Source organism: Antechinus flavipes, chromosome 2, assembly GCF_016432865.1.
Source record: "Antechinus flavipes isolate AdamAnt ecotype Samford, QLD, Australia chromosome 2, AdamAnt_v2, whole genome shotgun sequence".
NCBI classification, from domain to species: Eukaryota; Metazoa; Chordata; class Mammalia; order Dasyuromorphia; family Dasyuridae; genus Antechinus; species Antechinus flavipes.
In genome coordinates, this window is record NC_067399.1 from 521,654,778 (window position 1) to 521,674,257 (window position 19,480).

The following is a 19,480-nucleotide window of genomic DNA, read 5'->3' on the forward strand; positions in this document are numbered from 1 at the left end:
TTTAGTAACATGCCATAAAGAGGAAGGGGGAAAAGCCCTGAGGAATCAACTTAGCATGCAACTATTTGACTTCCTGGCCAAAATTAAATAGGCCAGGTATAAGCAGCAACTCAGAAGATGATGGAATGTTACAAGAAATATGGTCTCACAAAACAGCAAGAAGTTAGAGGGAAAATATATTTGCAGGAAGCTTGTTCTGTGGCCTAGTTTATCCAGATGATAGAATCACAGCTCTGGTGGTAGAAGGGGCCTTAGAGGCCCTCATTTAACAGAAAAAGAACTGGTAGGAGAAATAGCAATCCTTAAACATAATAATGAAAAGAAGACAATAGATGAAAATGGAATATATTTGTCATCATCTCTATCACAAGTAGTGGAACTACTACTGACACTCTAATATCCAAATATCCAAAATATCAAATAAGGAAGGAAAAATGAGTACACATGAAGTCAAAAGTCAGAAAGAATACCTGCACAGATCCAACTGTACATTAAAAGAAACATGTTTTTAGCATTTTGAATATGTGATCCTTAAGACACCTGAAAAAAGAGAAGGTAATAGGAAAAAATCATGGACAGTATTATTCCTCCCCACCTCAAAAAGAGCAATAGAGAGGATTGCAATACCTGGAGATCCATATGCCTACTTTCTTATCACTATAAAAATCTTTATATAAGAATGATCTATACATAAAATAAAAACATCATTTATGAAAATATGAGGAGAGAATAAGCAGGCTCTGGCCAAAGATATCTTCAATATAGTAGATTTTTCAGTAGGGAACCAAGATCTCTCTGTGAATATTCTTTGTCAATTATTTGAAAGGAATTTATTTTAAAACACTGCTTTGTAAACTGCTATGCACATGTTAAGATCAGACAAAATTCCTTGATAAATGAAATAACAGCAAAAGTATTGTTTAATAAATCCTCTGGTTAGCAATCTCATACACAGCATAAAAGTGGAGATGATGTTTTATTCATTGCACCAACATTTGGAATAGGCTCATTTCAAAGCACTTGTCCTAATAACATCCACAGGAATAACGATACTGAGGAAGAATGTCTCCTGTCCAATTTTTGATAATCTTTAAATGGAGGGGGTTGGCCCCTCAGTATCCTTAATAGACACCACAGAAGGCCAATGAATTGGAACTAAAATCAGGAAGAGAGTAAGTAGGATAGCTTACATTTAGACAACTGCAAAGTTTTTTCAGTTATCCCATGTTGCTGCCTGAAACAAAAACCCATCTTAATTTAACACTGATATTCCTCTTGTAATGCTATATGGCTGCAAATCTTAGAATGTGTCAATCTCCAAAAGAGAAAAATTACTGTTCACCCAAAGGGCAATATCATGAATATCATGGTGTGAATATGCATAATGAATATAACTAAACCACAGTATATAACAACAACATGGACACAAGAAGTAGCATAAAATATACCATTTAGTTTCTGCATGATGGAAAAAGGAGGTAGTTCTATCATATAACAAGACTAAGGAATAAAAGACAAACAGCTTAGTCTGAGCACTACCCTAGTCATTGTATATTAAAAGAAGGTGGAAGGTCTTAACATCTTGATAAACCCTTGATAAACTGACAAATTTTCAGTGAAGAATTTATGATAGAATATACCCAAGACTTGCATATAAGAAGATATAATTGGGCAACCAACATCTTTGGATAGATAATTTGTTTTATTGATGGATAATTCATGGATCTAAGGAAACAAGACAACAGAATAATCTAAGAAAGAAGAAAAATTAAAAAGTAAATAAAAGTACTGTCTGGCCTCTTTCTCCTATGGTTAATCTAGGATCTAGATCTAAAGTCTTTTCAGAATCTAATTCTGTTCCTATTCTCTTTCCAGTAGGAACCCTCTCTCACAGAAATATACACAAACACACATGCAAGGAGGGGCCTTTTGTTGATGTCAATGATACCAATAATATCTGTCTCCATAAATGATGCCATGTTATCTTAGTTATTAGGAACAATTCAAAAATACTGTTGTGTTAGCCATCAATACAGTGTTACATTTCTAAACACTGAAAAATTGTGAGCAAACAGATACCTCCAATCCTAGCCTATCCTTTTCAAAACAGGACAGATAATATCCTTCACTCTCAATTACAGTATTTCTACTAGAGATGTTCTAGTTTAGGAGACATCATCCTCAAGAAAACAATGGTCTAAGTCAAAGTTCTACCCTTGCTACAAAGTCTTTGAATTGGGGGGGAGGGGGAAGGGTAGAGAGGAGGGTGAAATACCTCTTTAATAAATGTTTAAAATGAAATATATAGGCAAATTACATATCATGAAATAATTTAAATTCAAGGTTACAGTCATATAAAATGGCTTTTTAGAAAAGGTACAATAATAACAAAATGTTATAAAAACATTTTATCAATTATTCTATTTTTTGTTAGATTAATAGGATTATAATATTTTCTCACATTTTTAGCAATTTACATTTAAAAAAAACTTTCAAAAACATTAATTCATTTACTCCTACAAAAGTCCCTATGAGGTATTCAGGAGAGGTGTTATCAGCCCCATTTTAAAGAAAAGGAAAATGAAGCTGAGAGATTTGGGATACCCTGTACTGCACCTGGACTGGAGGACCTGGATGTGAATCCCTGCTCTGCTATTATCTGTTAACTGTCTGACTTTCGACAGAACACTTTACCTCTTGGCCCCAGTTTCTCATTAGAAAAAAAAAAAAGGAATTTAAACTATATGGTCCCTAAGGTTTCTTTTAGGCCTTAAACTTATGATCTTATATTCATATGACTTGCTAAACATAACACAATTAATGTATAGCAAAATCCAATCTCTTAATCCACTACTCTAACATAGCATGCTACTCCTTAAGGGAATGAGAATATTAAGAAATGAAGATGTGGTTGAAGTTGAATTTCTTTGAACTATTAATAAGAAATATTTGATTATACAATATATGAAAGGGTCTACTGACCTTATGTGGGTTAGAGAAACTATGACCCCATATACACAGACCCCAATCAGCTAACCAGGAATACTCATGCCATTCAATTTAGTCTATAACTATTGGCCATCCTCCCATTTTGTTGCTGTTGTAATCAAAGGATGAAAGAGAGGCATTAGCAAACTATATGATATAGTGGACTCATCTAAAACCTAAATCTAAAAAGCTTGAGGTTTAGATTTGGGCAATATAAAGGTCAGAGACTTAAAAAAAAACTGCACCCACACCACTCAAAATATGAACAATTCTTTCTGAACAAAAAAGTAAATTTGGTAAAATGTATAGAGGTAAACATTGAAAGTTGCTGAGTTCCAAGTTGTTCTTTTCCCACCAGTTCATAGTCTTCTTGGACCTACAAAAAGGAAATCAAAATACAGCTTGCTGCAATGCTTTCAATATAGTCACCTTCCCAATTGAAAGAAAGGCCAATAATTCGATGACCAGCTGCCATATTACAACCTTGGTTTGCTGCTAATCTATCAAGAGAGAAGGGTAGAACTGCCTCTACAACCTTTCAACTGAGTTTGGCCTGCAGCTGAGCTCTGTAACTTTCCATGGTGTGGAAGGCAACACATCATTACGTCTGGAATCCAGCTGGATAATGCTTTAAACACTAAGAGCTAACAGACAGCTGATCACAGGGGGAAAAAATACAATATACTCATATCCAACTGCTTTTGTCCTCTAAGAAACTGTCTACAGGAAGATGTATTTCTTCTTCAAACTCCCAAAGTGAAAAATGAACATCAAAGCCAGAGAAAGATGTGAGATTAGGTCTTTTGTGCATAGAAATGATAATTCCAGTGCAGTGCAATAGGGGCTTTTGTCTTCTAAATTAGACGCTCTGAAGGATACTTTGATACTTGTTCAAGATTTAGAACCTGAACTACATTAAAAGCACAATGCAAGTTTATTCTATTATGACAAGAACCAGATTTCCTAATCAAAGCAAATTGTTTGGCATCACTATAAAATGCTGCTATTTTGGAAAACCACCAGAGGTATCTTAATGGCAATAATTTGGTGTAGTAATTATTTGAAGGTCAGGTTGTGCTCCTCAAATCACAAACATTAGCAAGAAAAATAATTGTATTCCATCCATCCTGTTACATTCTGTTAATTAATTGGCAGAGATTTATAATATTCTCCTTACACAAACTCTTAAATAATAGCATTAAATGGCCCATGCTCAATAGGACAAGAATGAGATTCTGTGAATGTGATAGTTTTATGGACCCACCATTTCACTGCATGGTAGTTCAAAGGACAACAAATATGAAATTAATATTAGAAATTTCCTTTGCAGAAGTGAAACCATAATTTGTACGAGCTGTGTTTCTCCACATGTCAGAAGTTTGGGAAATATAAAAGAGGACCTCATTGTGACAATACAAAAGAGACAATTATTGGGGTGAAGAATAAGGAAGGACAAAAGCTCTAAAGTTACTCACCAAACTATGCCCATTTATGATTAAGGCATAATCCCCAGTTACTGTTTCCTCTACAGTTGAGCCCAGCTTTAGCTCCTGTAGTTTTTCACAAAATGCATAGCCATTCGTAAAACCTGTGCTTCTTCCAAACAATATTTCTTTTGCTTTCCTTTAAAGAGGTTGAAAAAAAAGTAAATCATAGTGACCCATACAGAACATAACTATTAACTTTATTTAACAAGACACTGACCTAGAGCTAAATTCATTTCGTCACTGCTCAAAGTGATTATAGAATAAGATCCAATTTCAGCAAGCAAGCAGCATGTCTTTGAAGTAACAAGGATACCGTAGCAAATTTCCACATTCCGGGAGGTAAAGGGGGTGGAGGAGGGTAAACATAATGAAAACAAAATCATCTTGAATGTTTTAAATGACTTAAAAGCTAAGTCACCCTGCTGATCTGAGTTTGAACTGGGAACTTGACAGATTTCCTCTATAGGGTTGTTTAAGCTTCAAGAATTTAAAAACCATTGGCTTGGCATATAAATACTATCACTAAATACTAAAGGGGGATGGGTAGGGAAAAGTTTAAAGAAAGTAGGGAAATTTTTCTAGGAATCTTGGGGTATCAATTTCAAAAATAATATACACTGAATTGTAAAACAATGAAAAGTGATCTCTGCCTAAAATTTGAGCCCACCAAGAAATACATTTTCTGAAATATGACAATTTGTTTACTGAATGGTCATAGTTATTATACAAAAAAAATCACAGGACATTTTAAAAGAAGATTTAATCATCAGCTTAGAAAACATAATAAATTATCTGAGAACAGAAACTATAGACACCAAAATAGATTGCAAACCAGATAGAAAATCCCCTGAATGTCCAGGATTATTTTATTAGCAATGTATGCAGAACAATTTTTTTCACTTAAGTCTATCTAGCTACCACCAGTATGTATTGGTTGGGTTTTGTATTGTTATATAACAACTTCCTTCCCAAGTACCATCGTCCTGCTTAGGGAATAACAAAAAGACTTCTGCAAAGGAAAGAACATTTCCTCTTTCAGGGCTTTCTTCTCAAGGATGAGTAAATCGCATGCTTTGAAGTTAACTCAGGGGAGAGCCACATGACCACAGCAGATTCCAGTGTGACCAGAGAGGGGCCTTACCAGGCACAGGGCTTGCATCTTCCAAGTTCTTTCCCCACATAGCGCTTTGTAGAGGAGCTACAATGAATTGAATCAACTCAAACTTTTGAGTCACCTCCCACTCTGCTTCTACAAAGCTAAGAATCAGTGTGTAAATGGAGAGCAAAGAATGGGCTCTAAATGAAAGTTATTACCAGAAGTAAAATGAAATAGTTCCCAAAACACTCATTCTAATAAGGAAAACATTTATGGAAATATTTTTATATTGAGGCCCCTTTGAAAGAAGAGACTGTTCATTGTAAAAGCAATGAATTTAGCCTTCAACTTTCTAATTATCGGAAAATATAATACTAATTATTTCAGGGGTGTCTGTGTGTGTGTGTGTGTGTGTGTGTGTGTGTGTGTGTGTGTGTGTTGTGTGTGAATTTTATCTTCCGGCTCAACATCTCCTTCTACTGGCCCAGAAATGGAATCACGGCTTGCATTTATTAAATAAAAATTGATTACTATAAACCTAAGTATTATGTCCTACATTTAAAATCTGCACTACAAAATGAAGGAAAGGGAGACTACAAAGTCAATAGTGAAAAATGGGGATAAAATAGAGTTTGAGGTCAAAGCTTAGGGACAGGATACAAAGATTACATAAAATAAGTAGATCAGACTTTCTGAATCAGCAAGCACCAGAGAAATCTTATAACATTCATGAAAAATTACAATCCCATCTATCAAAACAAAGCACCCTTATATACACACATAATACATGCATGAGTAGATAAGTTCCATTGAAATGAACATTTTTGCATTTCTTTGAAATTGCTTCAGAACACATAAACTGGATTTTGAGAAAGTTCCAAGGTGAGAATATCTTATAGTGTTTTCCTACTTAATGATGTTCTCCTTCATTCTATATAAACAATTTAGGCTCTGATTTTCCTCTAGAGAATGAAAGCATATCAAAGAAGGATTAAGTTCAAGCAAAGACTGACATTAGCATAAATAATTTATGGAGAGAAAAAAAAATGCTCACAATTCGGTTTCTATATATTTGGACCATATATATATTTTTGGAATAATACAGAGTACTTAACCATAATATTTCAACAACAAATGCTAAAAACAAAAGAGCATATAGTTTGGTTTTTTTCCCTGTAAGCTTCCTAATGAAGAGTGTTTTATTATTATATAGGCATGTAGAAATGCTTTAATTATAATAACAAAATGTTCAAATCCCTGAACTATCTTGAACATATCAATAAGTGATTGGATAAGCAATGTTAGTTTGTCTTGAATGGAAAAAAGAACCAATAAAGTCATTGGTCCCATCTAAAGTCAGGTGGCATGCTCTACTTAAAACAAAATCTTCTGGAAAATAAATAAAAATACCTATTGTCGAAAGAACTAAATAATTCAAAGGAAGGACTTTTCTTTAGATAATAAGTATATTTTCACTGAAATTAAGATATAGGAAAATTATCTTAAAAAATTAAAAACCTAAAAATGATCTCCTAAGTTGATATTTTTTTTCATTTTTCTAAAGGTTTTGGTAGAATGGGTATAGAAAAGACATGAAAAAAATAAGAGGCCCTGATGTAATGAATAGAGAGAGGGTAACTTTGGAGTCAGGAAAATTCGAATATTGAATTCACTTTGATTCTGTCAAATATTGTACAGAATATAAGTATTCCAAATCAACTTATAACTCAGACAAAATACCTCCATGGGCAAGTCACATACTTTTCCTTTCAGTGCTATGGGCAACTGTCTAAATATTACAAGTTACTGAAATCATAAGTCAAGATCATTAAAACAGACACAGTTTTTCTTAGGGTTCCTGATGGTATTTTTTAAACATCATTTTTTTTTTTTAGAAATCGCTGATGGTTTTAAACTTGAATAGACATCAAACACATTGATTGCTCAATATTTCTGTATTGGAAAGTTTGACAAGATAACAAACTCCCCATTTTTGGATCAGCTGATCTATCCATTTGACAACATCACTAACATAACCAGGAAAAATGCTCCGTTCATTTTCATATCCCTTTAAATGGAACCAATAAAACAATTCCCCTGTTCAGTACCACTTACTTATTTTTGTATTGTTTAAGAAAACTCAAGGAAATATGGGCTATGACTGTATAATATTACCATAGTCAGTTGATCAGTGAAAAATCTAATCAACTATCATTTCTAAGAAACATCAGAAAACCAGGTTGGCTGATTTTTTAATGGCTAAATTGACCACATGTTTGACAGCTGAATCAAAAGAAAGCATGCTATCTGTGAATTCTTTAAAACTGGTGCAATTTTTTCTATAAGTACCATGAACATCATCAGAGTAAAATATGAATGCCAGCATCAACATGGCTCATACTATGCCTATAATAGACAGAAACAATCACTTTACAAGCAATTTTATTTACTCAACCAAAGCTTGGATTGCTCATATCTGCTTTTATCTAAGTACATATCTCCAAATAACAATGATTACTATTCAGAGTGGATTTCACAACAGATTTGTGAGATGTCATTATTTCCATTTTATAGACGAGAAAATTGAGGTTCTGGCAGGTTCAATAACTAATCATTGAGACTCTGATAATTTAAACAACTAACCTATAGTCTTGTAGCGAGTTAGTTTAAGGTTAGGGTTCAAATCCAAGTTATCCAATATCCTTTAAACTATACTGTTCATCCTATACTTGTTTTTTCCATCTGCACCTGTGAATATTTTTCTTTTCTTTTAAGGAGATATCTCTTCTATGAAGCCTTCCCCAGTTTCACTAGCAAAAATTATTCTATTATATCTCATTCTTCCCATATGATTCTTATAATAAGTCATGTGGATCTCAATTTTGCCCATATCTTTTCACATTCACTTATTAATTTTGCATTTAATTATTTATGTTTTGTTCTGGTTTTTGTCCTTTGTTTTTGAAGATCAATGATATCACAAGGATATCTTGACTTGAATATGAATCGGATTTAAGTTTAGCTGAGCTGTTCAAAATCATTAGACTCACTCTCTCTTCCAGATCCATCAAAATCCAGTGGCAAGACAAAAGTCAAGACAACTGGTGATGGCCCCTGATGCAGTAAATGACCTTAGCATGATCTCAGCATTTTAAATGTCTGCCCATTCTCTAAGTGCTACACAGTACCTACTTCAGCCTTCATGGCTGTGGGAACTACTCTGATACAATGTAGCTTTCTTGAGAAAAGAATATGTTTTATTTTGGTCTTTAGGAACCTAGAGCTTAACACAATATCTGTCACATAATACATATTTGATAAATGTTCATGAGTAATGTTTTATTATATTGTTCTAAAAACTTATCATATTGTTTAAATGTAACTTTACTTGACTAGAAATTGTTTGAATCCAGAATGTTGCCCTGACCTCAGTAACTATCCAGGAATACCAGCGATGCATGTAAAAAATTTTGGATTTCCCCAGGTCCTGTATCTACCCAAAATATTTGTGTTTTGGATTCTCTCACCTAGATCTTGTTTTGGATCCACCCAAAGCTTGTATTTTGGATTCCCTGGTGTTTTGGCTTTTCCCAAATTTTATTGAATATTTACATTTACTGATATCAGTAATATCCATCTCAATTTATTTTGCTTTCAAGTTGTCCTCTCAACAAATTTATTGAACTACATGAATGTAGTTTGTATGGTGGTACCTTCCCAGAACTTAGAGGATAGGAAATCACATTTTCTTCACCTCTACCAAATAGTCTTTTAAAAGCTATTTCAGTTTGGGAGGTTTGTTCTCACATATTTATTGATTAATTATACTAAACATTCAGAGTTAATTATATATGCTTATGTAGTTTGCATTTATGTAATTCTTAGTTTATAGTGTTTCATATTATATAGTAGATGTTGAAATGTCCTTATTATAATGTATTACAATATCCTTATATGTTAAATAGGATAATATGTTTTACATGTGTACTCATACATGTATGAGGTTTTTAATGTGTAGATATGATTGTTCATTCGTGCATATATAAGTATATGTATGTAACATGTATGTGCACATAATATGATGTGTGGTGTAAGTTATATGTGTTCATATTGTGTTTGCATGAAATTTCATGCATATATAATGTGGCATGTATTCTATATTATGTTGTATGTACACACATATCTCAGCTAGACATATACATGTTACAATGAACTGTGTGTCATTACATGTAAGCCTATAAATATATTATTTGCATTGCATATATATAATGTATATGCACACATATTCCATATACACATATAAGATCTCAAATTTTTATTCTTATAACAAGTCTTTGATGTCAGAAAGTTATTCTGTAGAATAAATTATGACTTTCTTTGCATCCCCTAATTTATTAGAGTACCTAGAATATGAGTTTAACAAATGTTTATTGACAGACTGATAAATATTTGGTTTTTCAACATTTATATGTGTCTTATCTTTCCTTACATGATAAATTCCTTGAGAGCCAACAGTGTGTCATTTTTCACTGATGTATCCCCAGGGCCAAACACAGAATAAACAGCAAATGTTTGTTTAAGTGGGTGACCATATTAATTTTGAGTGACAATAATTTAATTGGGTAACCATAACTAATTAATGCCCAGTATTGACAAAGGACTATACAAGTTCCTGAGCAAAACATGAGGATAATTAAAATCTGTTAGAGATGTTGATCACTCATATAGTAAGACTAGAGAGGGTTTTATTGGCCTGGGATCTTGGTTTGCTTCAATTTCATGGGGTCCATGAACTCGGGAAAAAATTATGATTTTATCTTCACTTTTGTAATATTATGTATTTTATTCTATGTATTCTGAGAAAAGGTCCAAGGACTACTCTATACTGACAAAGATGTCTACATTTTAAAAAGGAGGGGGTTAGAATTCCTTGACTAAAGAAACACTACCAAACAAGACTTCCAGATATTCAAAATTGTCTCTTTGACTTGCTTATCACAGCTGCTACAAATCCTACCATTCATTGAACATCATTTCACTATATTTCAGAAGTACTTTTTAGAAAATGCAAACACTTTTGACAGAAAGAAGCCATTTAGCAATGACAAGATACTACTACCTTAAGGTTTATGAATTCAGATAATTCTCAACAGATAGTTAAAAGCAATTCACTTATGAATAAGACACTCAGCAAGTAATTTTCTAAGTTACTAACTTTGACAAAAACATTAGGGGGATAAAGTAAGAAACAGTGGAAACAAAAAGGTCCAGAACCAAGATCTTTGCACTGCTCTGGAAGGGAAAGTCTTCTAAGAGAGCCAAATGGCAGTGTGAAATACTAAGAGAAGGATGGGTGTGGAAAAGCATGATATTGAATGTAAATGTTACCAATTTGACATTTTAAAATGTTTGTTAGAAGAAAAAGGAGCAAGAAGTACAGAGAAAAGGTGGCTGAACTTGGAAGTATTTAATCTGGAGTTACATAAATTGAATCTTAATCCTGTCTATGATCATTATTAATTATGTGACTTTGGGTAAATCACTGTTAACTTTTTAGGACAAAAGTTTCTTCATCCATAAATTGAGGAAGTTAGATTAGATGATGTCTAATGTCTTTTCCACCTCTGATACTCATATATATTTAATGTATCATCTAAATATTTAATATATTCTATCTATAATTTAAATCTAATTCAATTTAAACATTCACCATATTCAACTACCTAAATATAATATATAATTTAATATTCTATTTATTCTGTGAGCTAAATTCAATATATGATTTAAATATTAAATAAATATTCAATCTATGATCATATTCAGTATGTGATCTGAATATTATATATAGATTATATATATTCAATCTATGATTTAAAACTAGTTTTAGAATTATATAAATCTCCATCTTAGGTGTTTAAACATTCATAAACATGAGGTGCTTTTCATACATATCATGTATATAACTTGGCCCAAAGTTAATAACACAAAACAATTGTAAATTTTTCTAGGAGTGAAGGAGTACATAAGCAATGCCACCCCGATGAAATATGAAATGAGTTGGTTTGTCAGAACAATCCCAAATACATTCTCAATTTGCTTTTCTTTGTTTAGAGGACATATATGTTTATGAAATGCAATCAGGAAAATAATCTCTAAGAAACCCAAACAGAACCTAGTTATATCTCTTTGACTTTAATATCAAAGTGGCTATGGTAATCAAATTAACTTAGGATTCAATGTGTCTAGAATTGTTTTAAGACACTAAATCTGAGACAAACAATATGCATGATAAGCATGAAAATTATACAACTATGTTTATGAAATGTTCTAACCATATCTGACAAGCTTAAAAGAAGCATTTAGGTCACTTCTCTTGTAACAACTACCATTACTTCAATCTCATTCGTGCTATATGGTTTCCACATGAACTCCCACTGACCTCCAAAGGGCATATATGTAAGAATACAGGACAGTGCAAATTACAATTCTATTATTTCATCCTTAGAATGACAATTTTACACATATGCAAAGATTTCACATTAAGAGGGAAAAGCATCTTTAGTTTTCTTTATTCTCCTTTGCCTGCCTAGTAAACCATAGTGCACAGAAAGCAATGAGTACATAATATAAATTGGATGATTTCAACCAAAATATCTTAAATAGCATTGTATTTTCATGGTATCTCATATTTACTCAGAAAATTTCATCCTTCATGCCAGATATTTTCACATTAAATGGAAGACAAATCATAATTGAGTAAGCATTTATGTCTGGGTCTACCATTACCCTGAGAAACCCACATGAATATTTTGCATTCTAAGGCAGTCAGAATAGAGGAAAATTATTTCATAGAGTTCACAGACATAGACTTGGATTGTAGAAGTCACCCAATACAACCCTATAATTTTACAGATGAGGAAAATGACACTCAAGGAAGTTAAAGGTATGGAGATGCAGCCCAACATCTCATCTTGCTGGTATCATAACAATTACTAAATATCCAGGAAAAAAAATATTGTTATTAAAGTCATTGGCATTGTGGTTCAACAACCAAAAAATCAGTGGAAATGACATTGAAGAAGGATTATTATCAACTTTGTTGCTGTATTCTGAATATCAGATTTACAGCTGAAACTTTACATATGTGTTGTTTTCTCGTTAGAAATTCAGTCAGCAAGTCAATAAGCACCTATTTAACTTATTAAATGCTTATGATGTACCCAATCCTGTGCTAAGTGCTAGAGACACCCTCCCCCCAAAAGGGAAAGACAGTCCTTTCTTTCAAGTAACTTACAGTCTAATGGGAGAATGTATTTAAATATACAAGAATAGAAGCAAAAATCTATGACTTCAGATGCCTATATGTAAATGTGTAAAACATAGCAAAATAGATATATATTCTAAAGCTAGGAAACTAAGTTGATCTCATGAGACTTGGTGAGATTTGGCTCCACTGTACTAAACCCTCTACTAAAAATACCCTCTCTAAGGATATCTTAATCAAAAATCCAAAGCCTTTTTCTCTGGCTTTATCCATCTTCACTTCTCTGAAGCATCTGACACCATTTACTACTCCCCTTATTCTGAATATTCTTCTTTGGGTTTCTGAGACACTGTTCTCTCATTCTCCTCCTATCTTTTTGGCTGCTCCTAAATTTCATTTGATTAATCAGTTATCTATGTCTCACCCTTTAAATATAAATATCCCCCAAGGCTATTCTCTAGACCTCCTCCCCTCTCCTCTTCTCTTTCTTCTCTCTCTCTCTCTGTCTCTCTCTCTCTCTCTCTCTCTCTGTGTACACACACACACACACACACACACACACACACACACACACACCCCTTCACTCTATATAACCTCATCAATTTTCAAGGGCTCACTTATGAACCCTATGCAGTTAACACCAATATCCAGCACCAGTTTCATTCCTGATCTTGTAGCTTGCATAATCAATTTCTACTGAATATGTCCATTTGAATATCCTATAGTGTCTTAAACTCAATGTGTCCAAAATGGAACCCTTATTTGCCCCTAAAACTGCCCTTTAAACTTCTCTATTTCTATTGTAGATACTACAACACTTGGGTAACTAAGTTGCACAGTGGATTGAGTGCTGGGCTCACAGTCAGGAAGATTATCTTCCTGAGTTCAAATCTAATCTCAGACACTGATTGTATGATAAGTCAAGTCACCTATCCCCATTTGCTTCAGTTTCCTCACTTGTAAAATGAGCTGGAGAAGTGTAATGGGCTGAGGTTCAAGTTGATGCACTGAGGTCCCAAGCATGTGAGGTTAAATAGTAATTGGACCATACTCTATTAATATATGTGCTTGTGGAAAGAGAGACTGCTGGCTGGCTTCTTGACATGGCTGCTCACATTGCTATCGCAACCCCCCCCTTCACCTCCGAACCCCCTTCAACCTTCGATCCTTCTTCACCTCTACTAAGAATAAAGATCAACGATTTTTCCCTAACCTGAATTCCTGACTCCAGCTGATTTTAAATATGTGGTCATCACAGAGAAGGAAATGTCAAAACATTCCAGTATCTTTACCAAAAAAATCCCAAATGGGGTCACAAAGCATCAGAAATAACTGAAAAAAATGACTGAACGACAACTATAACCTTTCCACTTACCCAGATTCACAATCTTGGAATTGTTTGATTCTTCCTTTTCCCTCACCTCCCATATCTAATCAGTTGTCAAATCTTTTTTATTCTATTTTCACAATCTATTTCTAATTCATCCCCTTCTCTCAGCTTATATGTCTAACATTCTAATTAAGATATTTATCAAATCTTACTTTTTACAGCAATATTCTCCTAATTTAATAATGTATTTATCAAAATTTATTCATGCTACTCTAATCTAGTCTCTCCTCTCTCCATTTCATCATCCTCCAACTGCCAAAAGAACCCTTGTAAAGAATAGATCTGATCATATTACACTTTGACTCAAAAGTCTTTAATGGTTTTTTATTATATCTAAAATAAAATACAATTTTTTCACCTATCATTTAAAGCTCTTCACAATCTCATTGCAGACTACTTTTCTAGCTTTATTTTACTCCCTATAATGCACTCCATGTTCTAGCCAAACTGGCTTACTGTTCTGCAAATTTAAGATTTCATATTCCATTTCCATGCCTTCATAAAGGTATAACCCAAACATAGAATCCAATTTCTCCTTGATTCCACTTCTAAAATTAGCAACCTTCAAAACTTAGCTGAAATGCCTTCTCCTATGAAGAATCTTTCCGGATTCAACTGTTTGTTCCCTTTTTCTCTCCCCAAGTGATCTTGTGCTCAATTATCCATCTAATGTTGCAGCTTCCAGAACACATGCCTCATGAATTCAGAATTATCCTTGTTTGTTTTAATCATCATAGTCTCTGATACTATATATCATGAAGGATATACTCAACAGAGTTCATAGAATTAAATTGTTGGAGCCTAGTCTTCTAATTCCCTATTCACAGTATTCCCCCTACATCATATCTTAACAAAATTCTACATCCAACCATTGCAGCAAGGGCACTAGGAGAAAATGAAAGTAGCCATTTCATTCAGAGATTTATTAGTGGTTTTAGACTAGTGACAATTATTGTGGATCTTGTTTATTTAAATGATTTTCAAATATGAAATATGAATGTTATACATTGTATTGTAACTTCAGGATTCTTTTTCAGTCTTAAAGTTCAGTCTGAAATTTTTCTTTTTAGGATGCACTTACTTGAGTTCTTCCCAGACTTCTGCTGCAGTGTGTCCTGACAAAATAAATACTTCATTCATATCATCTGTCAACATGTTACAAGAGTAACCAATGTTCATGGCAGTTTCTGATGAGACATGAAAGGCAGCTCAGTTAGTAATTATAATATACAAAGCAAAACATACATGTATATATAGATATAGATATGATTATACACACATACATATATAAATATGTATGTATTTGTTTGCACATATATAACATATAAGTTCCTTAATTATAGGTAGGGATGATAAAATATTCCATTTTGCTAATATTTAGAACTATTCAATGCAATAACTACTATGTGCTAGGTACTATGCTAGACTCTGGAGTCATCAACAAATTAAATAGTTCAAATCATGCCTAAATATATAGTTCAATAACTCAGTTGTACCCAACTCTTCATGACCCCATGGGCTGAGACACATCAATACAGTTCACGGGGGTTTTCTTGGATAAGATTATCCAGTAGTTTGCCTTTCTTTTTCCAGTAGATTAAGGCAAACAGAGTTTAAGGCTTTTCCAGGATAACACAAGTAAATGTCTATGACTGGTTTTGAACTCAGATCTTTCTGACTAGAGACCTAATATTTTATCCATGAATTCAATCTAACTGCTTCCAAGGTTACCAAAGATTAAGTACCTTGCCCAGAGTCACACAGCTAGTAAATGTCTGAGGGTGAATATGAACTCAGCTTTATCCATTGAGCCACCTGGTTGTCTCTCCTAAATATAAACAATATCTAATACATACACATAATTCTTAGTTAATGTTTTGGCCTAAGTGCCTAACAATGCTTGTTGACTGTTGATAGATTTTCCATGTAGGTACATTAATGCTTCTAATTGTGAATGAGAATGATTAGAAAGTTTTACTTGACTACCTTTTTCTCTTTTTTAATTGATTTTATCAGTTTATTGTAGTGTAAACTCTCATCTGATAAAGATTTGTCTATCATTTTGCAATTGTTTAGGGTACTAAAAAATTAAATGATATTCTCACAATCATACAGCTGGTATATATCAAAAGTGGATTTAACCCATGTTTCCCTAATTCAAAGGCTGACCCCTCTATGTCTTTCACTCCTCCTCCCCTCTCTAAATCCACCTAATAACATTCCCAACTTAGGATTTTAACCCAATAGAGCTGGTTTGTTGTTCAAAGACACTACAGTAGTTTTCCATTTCTTCTAGCTTACTTTACAGATAAGGAAACCTAGGCAACCAGAATTGAGTGATTTGCTCAGGATCATACCAGTAGTAAATATCTGAGATCAGATTTGAACACAGAAAACTGAGACTTCCTGACTTCAGGGCCAGCCCTCTCTCCATTTTGCCACCCAGCTGATAGAGCTAGATGGAACCTTCAAGACCATTTCAGCTATTTTAATTTATGGAAGCAGAAACAGAAGTAGGAGACTTTGTACCAGACCACAAAGCTATTTCATCAAAAACTACAACTCTAACTTCTAATCCAATGATCTATCTGTAACTAAATAATTTTCTGAGTAAGAAAATAAAACAAGCTACTTAATTTAATTGTAGTGAAAATCTTAATTGAGTAGAGGTCATATGGAATGGTGGTTCTAGTTAATTGAATTTTCTGGTTTCCTGAGAGTAAATCTGCAAAATAACATGTTATGCTGTATAATAATAGCATTTGCCTCCCAGAGTTGATGTGAGGACCAAATAAGAAAACATATATGAAGTGCTTTAATCTTAAAGTGATAACTAAAGGCTACTATCATTATCATTCCACGAATGACTGAGGATGTGACAATGCCCAAGAGTTTTCTTTCTGAACCTTAATTCACATTATAAAGTAATGAAGGGGCCACTAAGCAACACAACAGAAAAAATGCTAAACTTGGAATCAGGAAGACCTGAGCTCAAATATGGTCTCAAACAGTTATTATAAATTCTAGGCAAGTGTGATCCTAGGCAAGTCACACAATCTTGTTAGTCTCAATTTCCTCATTTATAAAATGACATGGAGAAGAAAATGGCAAATCATTCCAGTATCTTTGACAAGAAAACTCCAAATGCGGCCACAAAGAGTAGAACACAACTGAATTGACTGAAAAACAACAACAAAGAATAGGGTAAACATATATTTAAAAAATCTAGAAGATCCTGCTGAATCCAAACTATTGAAGTTTGAGGGTCTTTTTTATTGTCTCAAATATAAGCTTTTTTCCTCTTTAGACTTTTTCCTATTAGAAAAACTATCTAATTTATCATTATTAATTGGCTTTCCTCAAATAAAAGTTTTACTGTAATGATTTCTTTCACTGTATAAAAATATCAATATAACATCCTTTCAAGTTACCTTGTTTGTCTCCTGTTAAGACCCAGATCTTAATGTTAGCGAGTGATAAATTAGCAATAGTTTGAATAACACCATCTTGTAATTTATCTTCTATTGCAGTGGCACCTAGTAACTGCATTGAGAAAAAGAAAATTACCAACATTAATAACAGTACATAGGCATTCTCAACAGTAGAGTTTGAAAGGCAAAGGCACAGCAAATTGCAGGAATGGACTATTGTAGCTACCGTCCTCATAAATCCTAGTGCTCAGGTGAAAGATAGGGTGGGTATCCAGGTATATCTCAAATGCTCTATTTGGCATTCAAAGACTTCATAATTTATTCCTCAATCTAATGACATTGACCTTCTGCCTGTTGCAAGAACAAGACGCTACATATCTCTAGGCTCTCACCATTTTCTCTGGCTATCCTCCATGTCTGGAACATTCTTCTACCTCCATTCTGATTTCTGAATTCCCTGACTTCCTAAAAGTTCCATTAAAATCGAGGGATTCTGTGTCAGAAGATACAGAAAGTGTCTACAATGTATTACAGTGCACAACCTATATTAATTCTAGTGCCTTTCTTCTGTTAATTCTCTATTGATCCTATAAACAATTTGCACTGTATATATTTGTTTCCAAGTTGTCTCCCCCATTAGACTGTAAGCTCCAGGAAGGCAAGAACTATCTTTTACCTCTTTTTTATCCCCCAAACCTGACAGAATGCTTGGCATATAATAGACAAAATAACTATGGATTGATTGATGCTAAGGGAAATGAATAGAAAATGCTGTGGAAGATGGTCCTAGATATGTCAACTAAATAGGGCAACAACTGATAGGCAGTAGGTACAAAACCTTTTAAAAGATCTAATGTATGATGTCAGCACTACTACATCAAACATTATATTTAGCTTTTGAGGTTGCCAGATTATATACTATATCCAATATTACCTCCTTTTTCCTTCTCAATCTGATCTTGGCTTTGAAATTCAGATATCAACCCCCATCTCTCTTAACAATTCTACTCCAATGAACCAACCACAATACCTCCTCATTATTCTTCACAGCCTATTGACATGTGTCCACATAACCTTTATACCTGTTGGCCTGACTTTATTCTTTCTTCATACAATTTGGAATGGTCTAAGAACTTATTTGTTTCATGTATTTTTACAGAATTGCCTAGGATGGGGTATACCATATGGTATACCTTCCCTTCTGGTTCTAAAAGTTTATGATTCCAAATCTGGATCCAATCTCTCTACAATCTATAGTCCAAAAGATCCATCATCTAAGTGAGGAGTCTACAGTCAGTAATATCTGATTCTATGCAAATCTACAATATTATTACAATATTCCTATATTATATATGAATTACAATCATTGCAATGTGTAGCATAAAGTCTATGAGCACTAATTGGAGGGAGACATTGACACAAATAATCAAAACCAAGAAATACTGCCTTCCATCACATTCCATAAAAAGCAATGACAGATGAAGCACTACTCTGGGAATCAGGATGACATATACAGGTTTAGAGCCTGTCTCTCTAACTATATAATTCTAGAGCCACTCACTTCACAAAGTCAAGAAACATTTATTAAATCTCTTTTCAATGCTAGGCACTGTGCTAAGTGTTGTTCCAACTACAGCCGGTCTCAATTTCCTTACCTATAAAAAGGGATTAATAGTACCTAAAGCACTTGCACTACAGGTTGTTGTGAATATCAAAAATTATAACAAATGCAAAGCACTTTGTAAACCTTAAAGCCCTATATTTAGATTAACTGAAGCTAAGCGAGATAGAAATTTTAAAAGTTTTGGGAGATGGTCCCAGATA

General features: G+C 33.5%; 1 protein-coding gene across 1 annotated transcript in view; it reads right to left on the minus strand.

Moving 5' to 3' along the window:
* ATP8B4 (ATPase phospholipid transporting 8B4 (putative)) overlaps positions 1 to 19,480 on the minus strand; it is a 230,711-nt gene that overhangs the window by 50,984 nt on the left and 160,247 nt on the right. The window contains exons 17-19 of the mRNA XM_051973787.1: positions 17,657 to 17,768; positions 15,307 to 15,412; positions 4,464 to 4,611 (exon numbers count right to left, since the gene is read on the minus strand). Of these exons, the coding sequence (XP_051829747.1) occupies positions 4,464 to 4,611; positions 15,307 to 15,412; positions 17,657 to 17,768 (366 nt within the window). The remainder of the gene's footprint in view (positions 1 to 4,463; positions 4,612 to 15,306; positions 15,413 to 17,656; positions 17,769 to 19,480) is intronic.